We start from the raw sequence: 13,394 nt of genomic DNA, 5'->3' as shown, positions 1-13,394 counted from the left end.
GCGCTTCACGCCCACTGAAGTATTTCTAAGGTCTGCCTTTCAATACTTAAATGGCCCAGCTAGCACACACATAGCCTCACCGTCCTCTACTGCACAAATGTATTCAGCCGCATACAATTGCAGTCCTTATGTGGGCCTTTCCATAGAAACGTTTTGTTGCACATGGGGCAGAATGCAAAGGGGGTCATTCTCCATGTCGGAAGCTGGAGGACAGCAAGATAAATAATATTATTGGGGAAATGTAAGGAAGCAGTATTTCCATGTGTAATTGTCTTACCTCCACTATTCCTACTGTGAAGGTTGAGGCCTGTAGCTGTCGAGTGCCGTTCTGCGAAGCCGCTACAGCGGTTGTTTCTGCAGGCATTGTGCTCCGGCGAGAGCTATTGGGAGACAGTTATACTGAAACTTTAATTTCCCAAGTGTGCTCGATAATGAGGAAATAATCATTTCGCGAACTCTGCAGAGTGTGACCAACCTGCTTGCGGAAAAAACCCAAACCGAGCACCTCGACGCATGATGGATCATGTACACGTCACAGTAGGGATAGTATTACAGTAACCCCCATTCAACGTCCCTTTTCAAAATTGAAAAAACAATTATGTAATACTCTGCACCAACCACTAGATGTTGGTCTACGCAAAGCATCGGATTCGAAGTATGTCCACAAACCACAGAAATATGTATATATACACACAGTTTTGACAAATCTCTTCTTTTTTCTGTTTTTTTTTTATCTTCTTCGCTTTTATCTTTATTTTGTAATTTTTTTCAAAGTAGCAATTATGCTTTTTCTAACCATAATTAGGGTTCTCAAATTTTAGAATTACTGTGCCATTCTCACTCAGACAAAATTGAAGGAAGTCTTTTAAAACACACTTTTTAGGAAGTGGAGTTTCCTTTACATTGGGCCTCATTCCGAGTGCGGCGGTAAGGGGTTAACGGCGCCGGTAAGGATGCCGGTGCCATTAACCCCTTACCGCCGCATTCCGAGGTCCTTTAGCGGGTCCCGCTAAGGGCAACTGGTAAAACCAGCCGCCCTTAGCGGGAGCCGCTAAAGGACCAGGGAGCTAATAACGGGCCCATTATTAGCTTCCTCCCCATTCCCATTGAGTCCTATGGGGGCTCAAATGGAAATGGGGATGGCTTCCCTGAATGGGGAAATACCGGTACCTCCAAGGTTGGAATGACCCGGTAAGTCCCCATTCAGGGAACCCGGACCAGTGTTTGGAGGCAGCCATGCCGCAAATAGCGACATGGCTACCTCCAAACTCGTAATGAGGCCCATTGTCTATAAAATGTAATTTTAGATGACATTTCTGCTGAATTTTACAAAATATTTTCCAACAGTATGCTTAAATCACACTTATTTCAGGTTGCAATGCTAAATCTCTGAAGGAGCAATGAAATTATCTGCCTTGCAGAATCCTTCAGATTATACCAAGGAGGAAATTAATTGGATGCGACTGTCACAGGACTGAAGAGGATACAATCGTGCACTGTTTTTGGGAACTTGAAAGATTGTATATTTTAACTAAAGCATTTCCCCTACCTCCACCAATGAAGAAGACTTGTAAGTTTGATTCTTTCAACATTTAATAATTGCAACGGTGTAGGGCACTGAGCGTTCCAAAAAAGGAAACTCTTATGGTTTGGAGATTGGACTAGAGGCAGTCTTATGAAGTTTGGGTCACGAGCCAAGTGTTGTTGTTTGCCAAAGAGAAGAACAGGTTACTTACCCATGGTAACGTTCTTTCGACTGGATGTTCCTCCCACATATTCCTTATCTTTGATATTTCCAATATCCAGCTTGCGGCCTCTGAGAAATGTTTCAGTAGAGGGCGCTGTGCGTCAAAGCCTGGTCGAGCCGATGTCCCTCGAAGGCCTCTGTCTCGACATCACCACAGGTATAAGTAGCATGTGCAGCGCCCATTGGCCTCAGTTCCGTTTTGACGAGAGGAGTACTGCCTTGTGTCCGACAGTTACTCCCCCTGAGAGAACGTAGACTGCAATCCCAAGAGAAGTTGTACTGGGGGGAAGGTTGGGAGAGGCGATAAGGAATACGTGGGAGGAATATACAGTCGAAAGAACGTTACAATGAGTAAGTAACTTGTTCTTCAAAATGGATTGTGTCCTCCCACGTATTCCTTATCTTTGATACACTCCCAAAGCAGTTTATATAATTTGGATGAGGGATTAAAAGTTAACATGATCATGTATGCACAGAGTGTAATACTGCTTTTCCAAAAGTAGAATCATCGCTCGTGGAGGAATATACACTGTAGTATTTTGTAAAGGTGTGCACAGATGATCATGTGGCAGCTGCACATATGTCTTTTATCAGAACTACCCTCTGCAAGGGAGACGAAGTTGCAACACCCCTGGTCGAATAAGCCCTCAGATGTTCTGAAGTACCTTTACCCACTAGTCTGTAACATTCCGATATAATTAAAATGATCCATCTGGAGATAGTTTGCTTGGTGATGGCTAGACCCAATTTATGGCCTGTATAGCCCACGAATAACTGGTGAACCTGTTGCAGTTTAGCCAATCTGGAAATGTAGAAGCTCAGTGCACTTCTAGGGTCAAGCCTGTGAAGCCTTTCTTCCTCTTTCCCTGGATAAGGAGGAGGATAAAAAGAAGGTAATGTTATCTTCTGAGTAATGTGAAATTCAGAAACGACCTTGGGGAGAAAGGTAGGCTTCCCCTTTAGTACCACTCTGTCTTTGTGAAAGACAGTATGAGGAGGCTTGCAGGATAAAGCCTGTAGCTCACTCACCCTTCGGGCTGATGTAATTGCCACCAAGAATACGGTTTTCAAGGTAAGAAGTCTTAATGGGCAAGAATTTAGAGTCTCGAAAGGAGCACCCATCAAAAAGTTCAAAACCAAATTGAGATCCCACAGTGGGACTTGAAATGGTGTCAGATAGTAAACATTAGTTAAACCCTTTAAGAATTAAATTACAAGAGCAATCTTAAAATTGGAGACTTCCTCTGAAGTGCGCTTAAAAATAGAAAGCTCTGCTAGGTATCCCTTGATGGTACCAATCTGGAGCCACAGATTTGCTAGATGTAATAGAAAAAATAACACCATCGGTGTATTGCATGAAAAAGGATCAACATTCTTATCTCTACACCAGCTGCAGAACTTATTCCAGTGGCAGCGGTATATAAATGTGGTTGCTGGGCTTCTGGCCGAAAGCAACACCACAATTACGTCGTCCGGGATGTCCCAATCTTTGTATCTCAGCCTCTCAGAAACCATGCGTAAAGGCTGAGAGTTCTGATATCCGGATGGAGAACCCGACCCTCCTCTCGCGAGAGAACATCCTCTCTTTGTGAAAGACGAATCGGAGGACAGATGGGCATATCCACAAGGTCCTGGTATCATGTCCTCCTGGCCCAGTCCAGGGCAATTAGGATCATGGATTTTCTGAACCTTCTCAACCTCCTGATTACGTGAGGAATGACAGAAATTGGAGGAAACGCGTACAGAAGTGGAAATTCCCAGTCCACCACGAATGTGTCTCCTAATGCTCCTCTCGGGGGAAATGCCCTTGAGCAGTACCGTTCACACTTCCTGTTGGCATTGGTCGTGAACAGATCCACTTGAGAGGGTCCCCAAAGAGTGAAGATCTCCTGAAGTACTTCCTGAGCTAGTTCCCACTTGTGGGAGACTGTGCTCTGCCTGCTCAGAGAGTCTGTCGCTGTGTTCTTCTCTCCGGCTAGGTGAACTGCCGACAGAAAGATTCCTTCTTGTATTGCCCAGAACCAGAGCTGCATTGCTTATCTGCACAGTGGTAGTGACCCTACACCTCCTCTCTTGTTGAGGTAGTGCCTGGCTACTCTGTTGTCCGTCATTATCAGGACATTCTTTCCCCGTACAGATGGCAGGGAGGCATTCAGCGCTAGTCTGATTGCCGTCAGCTCTAAAAGGTTGATATGTAGTTGGACTCCGATTGGAGACCAACGACCGCTGATGGTCAAGTCTTGGCATGGTCTCCCAAACCCAATGACTGAGGCATCCGTCACTACTGCTATCTCCGGCCATGGTTGCCAAAATGGTTCTCCTTTCAAGATGTTCTCCTGACAGGCCCACTACTGAAGGTCCAGTGCTACTATGTTTGAGATTTGTAGGAGATCTGACATCCTTCCTGAGAACTGTGACCATTGGTTCCTGAGAGCCCACTGGAGAGATCTCATTCTCAGGCGCAGGGGAGTTGCTAGGTCTGGAATAGGTCCGGGGCTACGCTAATGTTGAGACTGTCGGGACTCGGGGCTAGCTAGCCTTTTGGTTGTAGATCCTGGGCTTCTATCCGGGGATATGACCAAAAGACCCAGGGATTTATCCCCCCTTACCCCCCCCTATAGCAACGCCTATGCTCAGGCGAGCCTCTGGCACCAGAAAAATGCAGAATGCCATGAGGCCGAGCACCCTCAGAAAATTGAAGGCCGGAAGACGCTGAGCATTCTGGAATTTGATCACCATCTGCAGAAAGTCTTGAGCCCTCACCTCTGGTGGCGAGGCTTTTCCCAGGGATGCTTCCAGGACTGCTCTGATAAATTGAAGTCTTTGTGATGGTATCATGTGGGACTTCTTGAAGTTGAGGGACAAGTCCAGCCTGTGAAGGGAATGTCAGGTGGGGTTGAGATGTTCCAGGGCCTGTCCTGGTGAATTGGTGCTGATCAACCAATTGTCCAGGTAGGGGTAGAGGTGAATCCCCCCCTCTCCTGAGACTCGCTGCCACTACTGCCATTAGCTTGGTGAAAACCCTCGGGGCGGAGGTCAGCCCAAATGGCAGAACCTGAAACTGATAATGAGAACCACCAATCACGAACCTCAGGTACTGTCTGTGCTTATGATGAATCGGCACATGAAAGTAAGCATCCTGAAGGTCCAATAATACCATCCAATCCTGAAGCTGGAGGGCCTGAAGGATTTGAGAAAGAGTTACCATATTTAACTTGTACTTCCTGAGGAACTTGTTCCAAGTCTCTTAAATCCAAGATGGGTCTCAATGCTCCGTCCTTCTTTGGAATTAGAAAATATGGGGAGTACCAACCCTCGTTCCTCTCCACTACAGGTACTGGTACTATAGCACCTTTCTCTAGCAGGGTTAAAATATCCTGCATAAGGAGCGGATCTGGAATCTTCAAAGAGTTGTTCCCCGGTGGATGACTGAGGTTTTTTCAGGAAAGGTAGACAGTAACCTTGGGCAACTGTTTCCAATGCCCAAGCATCTGAAGTAATAGCCTGCCATTCTGTCAGATGCTGCGACAACCTGCCTCCTACTGCAGTCTTGTGTAAGAAGACCTCAGAGAGGTTTTGGGGCGGCTGACGCAGTGACTGAAGGTAAAGCAGCCGCTGTTGTTGCGGTCTTAGTACCTCTCCACCATCCACCACAGGGCAATTTTCTATGTACTCTTTGAGCTGGCTGTCCTCTGCCTCTTCCGAATGCGGATTAGCAGCGAAAGGACCTACCCCTCCAGGCCGCACCCGTGGGGCGGTTTGGAGTTTGCCTTATTGCAGCTCCAAGGGATTTGGCCGCCGCCTTGGAAGTTTGCAGCTTCTCCAAACTGTCATCAGTTTTATTTCTAAATAGATGTGTGCCGTCTAAGGGACTGTTGAGAAGTCTGGACTGTACGTCTGGGGCAAATCCTATCTTCCGCAACAAGAAAATCTGCGGATTACTGTACGAGCCGCCATAGCTCTGTTGATGCTGTCAACAGAGTTGAGACCAGTCTGGAGGGACTCGCCCATTCCCAAGGTTAAGGAACCCGTCTTGCTCCTCCCCATCTGGGATATGGTCAGCCGCCATAGAAACGCATTCCGAAAGGGTGTGGGTAAACCTCGCTAGCGTGCACGTCGCATTGGCATATTTTAAAGCCATACTGCCGGCCGTGAAAACTTTATTGGTCATGGCATCATATTGTTTATCATTCCTGTACTGCAGTATCGTGGGATAGGTATTCTGTCTTGCTGAAGAAGTGGCTACCTGCACTACCAGGCTTTCTGGTGTAGGGTGCTTTGAGTGGTACAGAGGGTCAGAACTAGAAGCTCTGTATTTGGCTGTAAGTTTCTTACGGCCGGAACAACCTTGGGTGTTTCCCAATTGGAAGTCAATCTTCTCTGCAAAGCCTGATAAAAAGGGACAATTGGGTCCTCTTGTGGCCCTCTGTCTAATATATCTGTTAGATTGTCATGTTCGAACACAGGCGTGGGTCTGGACCATCCCATATACTCCATGACCCTTATCATGAGTTGTCTAGGTTACATCGGCATGATCTCCGGATCTGCCTTATCACAGTCAATTTCAGGAGAAGTGTCAATACCACTTGCCTCATGGAGACATTCCTGCAAGATTTTCATGCAAGACTCTTCGGATATGAGTTCATCAGGTACAGAAGGTGTCCCATATTGGAGGCCAAAAGGCCTTTCTTCTTCAGAGGACTCCTCCGTGCCTTCATAAATTGAAGAGAGTGTTTTCAAATACTCTGTGTGAGGTTGAGGTATAGAAGTCTCTCAATGGAAGAATGTGCAATAGAAGTCATGATAGGAGGTGACAATGTCGAAATCGTCGCTGTTGACATTGATGGCCTTGACACAATTGTCGATGATGTCGATTTTTGGTGTTTGGAGGAGGCTTTCTCTTGACTCGTGGGATGAGATCGCTCTCAAGGAGGTTCAATGGCCGGTCCGAGGACGCACAGCTCTTATGCTTCCTAGGCCTTTCGACTGGAGCATCACCTCTAGGTGTTGTTGAAGGGGGCAAGCCTGCGTTCTCAAACACCATCATATGGATTCTAAATTCCTCCCACTGATCTGGGGTACTAGATTTAGAAGAGTAAGTTACCCGGTCGGGTAAACTAGATGGCGAAGTGGACCGCGACCTATGATGCCTATTTTTCCCATGCCTCGAAGACTAGGAATGGTGCGAGCCACTTCTGGAACGGGAACGTTTTGATCCTTTTCATCGCGGAGACGTCGGTCTCGACTCGTCTGACGATTTAAGTTTAGATGGGGTAGAAGGGGATTTTAAAAGGCTTACCTTTATCCAACTTCCCTCTACGTTCTCTCAAGGCCTTAAGCGTCATCGACAAGCAGTCCTTGCAGTCTGAGGACGGATGGTTTGATACTAAACACCACAGGCAGATCCTGTGCGGGTCCATCACGGAAATGTTAGCACCACACTTTTAAAATCCAGATGTAGGAGTAGACAACGCTGATGAAGATGCCATATCGCATCGAAAACTGGAAGATCTTTTGAAGAATGTCGAAGAATTTAATGACTAGGAACTAAGGAGTTACGTTACCGAAGCTGTGAAGCGTGGAAAAACAGAACTGAGGGCAACGGGCGCCGCGTGTGCTGATTAAACCTGTTGTGACGTTGACACAGAGGCCTCCGAGGGACATCGACTCAACCAGACTTCGACACACAGCGCCCTCTACTGAAAATTCTTTCTGAGGCAGCAAACTGGATATTGGAAATATCAAAGATAATGTCATGATGCCTACCCCCAGGCATCCGGACCAAGTCCATCTGCCCCGGGAGCAGGCATCTAGACATTTAGTAAAACCTCAGCAGCCCCGGCTAGGGGCTATCTGGGTTCAGTCCTGGCGCCTTAGGCGCCAGGCTCATAGTAGGAATCAGTCCTGGCGCCTAAGGCGCCAGGCTCATAGTCATTACTTACCTCAGGCAGACCATGCTGCAAATGACTCCAATCCAACATGAAGCCTGAAAGGGACTATTTTTTACTCTGGTGTGGTTCTAGGGACTTCTTACCTGGGACTACTTTTGAGGCTATTTAAACCACACCCGACCAGCAACACACGCTTCATGTTATTCTGCATCCAGCAGCGTAACACTCACCGTGCCTGCAGCCTGCATCCAGTCTTCTGCCACGCCCACCTCGAATCCGGAGCTCCTAGAACAAAGAGGAAAGAAAGGGACAAGGTTAGAAAACAAACTTATTTCTATTCCACACCTGATTCTGGATCCATCTTGTCTCCGGACCTGTAAAGAACATCATTTCTGCACGCGCCGCACCTCCAGCTGCGGCGCCGCGCCATACTCACCAGTCTTCACAGCATCCTTCGGGTCGGCGCTGCCTCCATCATTTCTTCTCCGAACTTCGGCACCTAGGAGACAAAAGAAAACCACAAGGTGAGCCAAGGGACCCAACAAATATAATTCTTACCACCATAGACTTACCTGATTTACCACAGGAGGCATCCTTTTGTGACTCTCCATATTTTCACATGCGCATCTGTAAAGAGAGACAAAACAACACGCTTTCCTCGTGCAACATTTACCGGACAGCGCCGGGTAATACAGACTCTTACCTGAGCGCCACCAGCTGCCACAAGAGCATCTTTTCACGAGCCAGCTGCAAGACAAGAAAGGAAGGGGGGAACAAGAGTGAACATCGGAGATATTGAACTCTATGAACTTAATACTTACTGGTCCTCACCAGGAACCTCAGAGTCAATACTCTCCGAAACTCTCCCGAGCCTTCAAACCAGTGAAGTAACTGGAATCGACGCGCACCTGCAAATCCACGCAGGATGGAGAGCTCATCTTTCAAGAATATAAGGTGAGATTGCTGTGAGGGCATTTCGGAGGTGATTAATTGGGGAGGACTGTGGGGGTGCCATCACTTGAATCCACAAGTGGCTAAATCCATCCCTCCACTTGCAGGAGAATATTTCTACGGGTTAAGCAGACAAGATTAGGAGGGCAGCTCCAGTCAGTCATCGCTGCACTACGCATCACGTGGGTGGAGACCGCAGCTGTCCGGGTCCGACCAACGCCCCTGTGGGAGCCAGGTGAGCGGAACAGATAAGGAATACGTGGGAGGACACAATCCATTCGAAAGTATCCTACTGGAAGAGGGGCTGTGAGGCGAAGGGCTTTTAATGAACTGCATATCTTACCCATATATCTCACCCTCTTTCCCCTGCACCCTGTGTCTTCCCTGTTGACTCCCTTGGTTGGTGGCATCATGCAATGTGTAGCCCATGTCTGTTTTTGGTGTCTTAAAAAGGCCTTTCGTGCAGTGCCCAAAATGTACAGCTTTGCTGTTTCTGTGACACTTCATTTTGCTTTACCCTCACACCTAATGGAATTTTCCTATGACCGTATAATATTCTGTTTGTACAAATATTTATGTAAAAACTGTTAAGAAAAAACACACCGTTAGTGAGGTACATGCTAAGCAGGACTGAGAATCTCTCCCAACTCAAGTTTGCACTTCTGTTGACACAGAGTTCTCTTGTTTACTTTTTCATACCTAGACACATCCGAAGCTGACATTTTCTTTCGAAAAGTGCTGACTGGTTTCTTTCTTCCAAAGCTCCTGGAGATCTCATGCAAGTATATTCTGAGATGGTCTTTGGCCTTTATCAACCACGTCTGCTTTTCTCCCAGCTCAGTGTAGTTCTTTGTTCGGTGATAGAAGAACCGAATGCAAGTCATTGCAGCTCTAACATTGTCCTGCAAAACAAGAGCACTGAATTATGAGTCTGCAGCAATTTCAGTATATGTACAAACTTGCCAAATTACATTTTGTTTTATATTATTTGCTCAATTTATTTTATATTCTCCAATGTGTGTTCTCCTCAACGAGGACTGGTTGTGTACACATAAGAAACATGAAAATAAAGCTTTAGAAGAATAACATAACTTTTTGGGTTCAACTTTTTTATGCCCCATAACACTCTTAACAAGTCTTCCATAATAATGTGAAAGGCTTATGGAAATAAGGTCAACAGAGCGCTTGAGCTGCGCTTGGATAATTAAACTCTTATTGAAAAGACCACCATGCTACACAAGCTGTCACACAAAACTTCAAACCACTTTAGTTCATATTTTTGGCACACTTAGGTCTAAGTCGTTTGTACAATTTAAAAGATATAGGCCTGCATGGAGGAAGTAGGACTGTTGAGTAGCAGTGCAGGTAAGGGGTTTTTCTGCTGAGATGGCTATAATCCTAAATGTCCTTTCATACGACGAAGTTACTACACGAGGACAAAACTAAAAAGGGATAAGGTATAGAACCCCTTTCCATAAGTGTGTGGAAACCCCCAAAAGCTGCCAGAATAACATTGTGCTCCAGGAAAGGACATGTCCATTGTTAAGATGGATTTATAAAATCTGGCCCGGTGGACAGATTTTAAGAGGCCACCCCAGGTACAGTGAACAGGGAACGGTTCACTCTCTCAACTTGACTGGCTTCCCTTCCTCTCACAACTGAAATTTCAATTCCTCACTCTTGTCTACAAATCTCTCCATGACCTGGCGCCCCCCCTATCTTTCCTCCCTCCTCTCATTTTACTCCCCCTCCCGCTCTCTCCGCTCAGCAAACCTCTACCTCCTCACTGTACCCCCAGCCCCATGTGCCTCCTCACGCTTCCGCTCCTTCCAACTCTTGGCCCCCCTACACTGGAACTCCCTCCCGCTCTCCATCTGCTCCACCCCGACCTACTCATCCTTCTGCCACTCCCTGAAAGCCCATCTTCTTCACTCCCCCCTGACTTCCCTTCCCCTCCCCTCCTACCCTTGCCCCCCTCATTTACCCCCATCCTCCCTCCTTCCCCTCTGACCTTAAATTGGTAACAAATACTACTTAAGGGCAATGAGGACACCAGATCACCCCCCCCCCTACCTCAAATCCTACACCGTAACTCCCTTCACCTACCCCCTCCTCTACCTCTCCCACCCTCTCCCCCCCTTGTAAATAGTTCTACCTATTGTTCTAATGACCTGTTCATGTTTGTAAATATGCTTCTCTCACTTTTGTACCTGTTGTTATATTGTAAAGCGCTATATAAATTCAGCAAACATAAACAAACTGGATGAGCAGTCAATCCATATTCTCAGGAGTGGAAGTGTGGGGTCAGGGGGCCCTCAATGAGTCCACACAGTATGACAAACAATAATTCAATATAGACAGTCATGTATACAAATACCATTATTTATAATAGGCCTTCTGAACACACTGCAAAACGTATCTAAAAGGTAGTATTATCACATAACCACTATATGATACATTCACCATAGGTTCAAATAAACATCAAATAAATTAGTTAGCAAAAGCAGTTAAGTATTTTAAATGCAGTCAATGATGTCACCAGATCACAAGACAATAACCTACGTTAAGAAGTCCAAACCCAAAGATGAATGGGCCTTGTTCCAAAACTTCACAGGAGCAATAATGTTTCTCACTAGAATGGAGTCGCTGCAGGTAAGTTCAATAAGCCTGTGCTGGTGATAGTTTAAAAGTTCTACAACAATTTTACCAGAAGTAAGTATGTGTTTTCCTTTCTTCCAGACCCAAGACTAACCCAGGGGAAGGATTCTCAACCCAGGTTTGACGACCAAAAGGTGAGTGGAATGGAATAAAGAGGCAAAGGGATTTGTTCCCAGTGTTTTTCTATGGAGGACGAGGGGGAGGGGTTTGGGGGCATATACACTGCATTTACTTACCCCCCTAACTCTGATGTTCCCAGATGTCGATTTAGATAATCTTGGGGCTCAATCGTCCACTATTGGTTACAGATGAGAGGTGCCCAGTAGTTGCGGGTTCGAGGAGTCTTCCGCTTGGGGACAGCTGCAAGATGCAACACCCATCGATGACGAAATGTAAGAACCACTGATGCAGACTTTTTCAGGACACTTCACAGGTTGGATTAAGGTAGTTACAGCAACGGTCTTCGCACACAGGCGACAGGCGTCCTTCCAGTCGCCATCACAGAAGCTGCTCCAGGACAGGATCCCTTGATGCTGGAAGTTGAAATTCAGGGAGAAGGCGACGTGTGGCACACGCTGGCGTCCACCAAAGTTCTGGACTTGAATGCAAAACGGTGACGCTGCTAGCCCAACAAAGAGCTAGTCAGTACACCGGGCAGTCCAGGGACACTTATAAAGGCTCAGAAGGGAAGGATAGGCGAGCAGGCATCAAGACTCTTTGGTCACAGTAGACCAAGGGCTGAAGCATAGCTAAAGGTTTTCGGAGATCAGGGAGGGAGCAGGACTTCACTGGGTTGGCAACTGGAAGGGATGCTGGGCCTCTGCAGGAGTCCTCTTCGGATCTTCAGCAGGCTGCCCTTCTTTGAGGTATTCTTGGCTCCAAAGATGATATAAAGAAATAGCTGCAGGGGTGCTTTTCTTATCCAAAATCCGAGATGGAAATAAGCCCAAGCCCACCAATGGTAAGGAGTGATACCATTCAAACAGCCAGTAGTTGTCCAAACAGGGATAGCTACTGGTTTCACATTTGCCCCACACCAAGACTTTCTTGCACCATGGATGTGGACTGTGACTAGATAGTCCCATCACCTCCTAGGGCCGGACACACAAACGCATCACTAGCTGGCGAAAACAGCAGCTTTACCAGGCAATTGCAGGACCTTATAAGGACTTTCCTGACCTGAAAAGGTTGGAAGGGGGCTAAACTACAATATTGCCAAAGAACAAGCGAAAAACGTAAGGTACCGCCATTTTAGGGCACTAACCAAGTTTAGTAGTCATATGTGGTAAACGTGAAATGTGCACACTAAAAATAATGCAAAAATGGGAAAAAAGCATCTGCTGCCACCAGCTTTTCTTTGGGCTCTTTTAAAAGTAATCAAAAATGCCATGTGTAAAACGCTAGGGTGATACAAAAGTTTCCCCATTGCACTGCACTGTGAGGTGCTGTGTGCAATGCCAAAAGTATGAGAATTCAAATGGGAAACATCGTTTCCCAGTACTGGTACTCTGAAGGATTGATCAGTTTCCCCATAACAATGAGCAAAATGCAAGGGAAGTAAAGCTGAAGGCTTAACTTCCCTTCAAATAGTCAGGACAGAACAAAAGAGCAAAAAGAATGGGGTTTCATAGGTAACTATGGAGGGAAAGTTGCAAAAGAAAAATCTTTCCTAACATCCATCTATTCCACCTTTCAGTACAGTTCACCATCTTCACGACCAGAGCCACCTTAAGATGTTAAAATCCTATAATCTGCACACTGCTTTATTTGGGGAGGTAGGGGGGAGGGGGCATGGCCTGAGCTGATGGAGTAGGACGTGCTGGGATAGAGCTCCCGTCCTGATCCTTGGGAAAGATCCTTAAACATATGGAAATTGGTTTCACAAACGGCTGAAAAATGAGTGCTGGCGTGCACTAAGCGATCCTGCATCCAACCGCAGAAAACCCAACAAGAATCGGAGCTCGGAACTTGCAGAGCGAAGCTCTGAAACACGCGTACCTGGGGAGGCAAAGTTGGCAGCTGGCTCTGCGGCCTGACCGCGACTGAGTGAAGGGGCCGAGCGCTGCGTGGAGGGGAACTGCCGCAGTCAGCAGGCCCTGGAACTTGCCAATTCTCCTGATCGCCTATGGAGAGGGCAGTGAACCCTG

General features: G+C 46.7%; 1 protein-coding gene across 2 annotated transcripts in view; it reads right to left on the bottom strand.

Moving 5' to 3' along the window:
• Window positions 1-13,394, bottom strand: part of ZFYVE26 (zinc finger FYVE-type containing 26) — a 1,501,667-nt gene that overhangs the window by 166,572 nt on the left and 1,321,701 nt on the right. For both annotated transcript variants that reach the window (XM_069638726.1, XM_069638727.1), the window contains one exon: window positions 9,289-9,491. In XM_069638726.1, coding sequence (XP_069494827.1) covers window positions 9,289-9,491 — 203 coding nt within the window. The remainder of the gene's footprint in view (window positions 1-9,288; window positions 9,492-13,394) is intronic.

The sequence above is a fragment of the Ambystoma mexicanum genome, chromosome 14 (genome assembly GCF_040938575.1).
Source record: "Ambystoma mexicanum isolate Mex_15411 chromosome 14, UKY_AmexF1_1, whole genome shotgun sequence".
In the NCBI taxonomy this organism is placed as follows: Eukaryota; Metazoa; Chordata; class Amphibia; order Caudata; family Ambystomatidae; genus Ambystoma; species Ambystoma mexicanum.
This window is presented reverse-complemented; position numbering and strand designations above follow the sequence as displayed.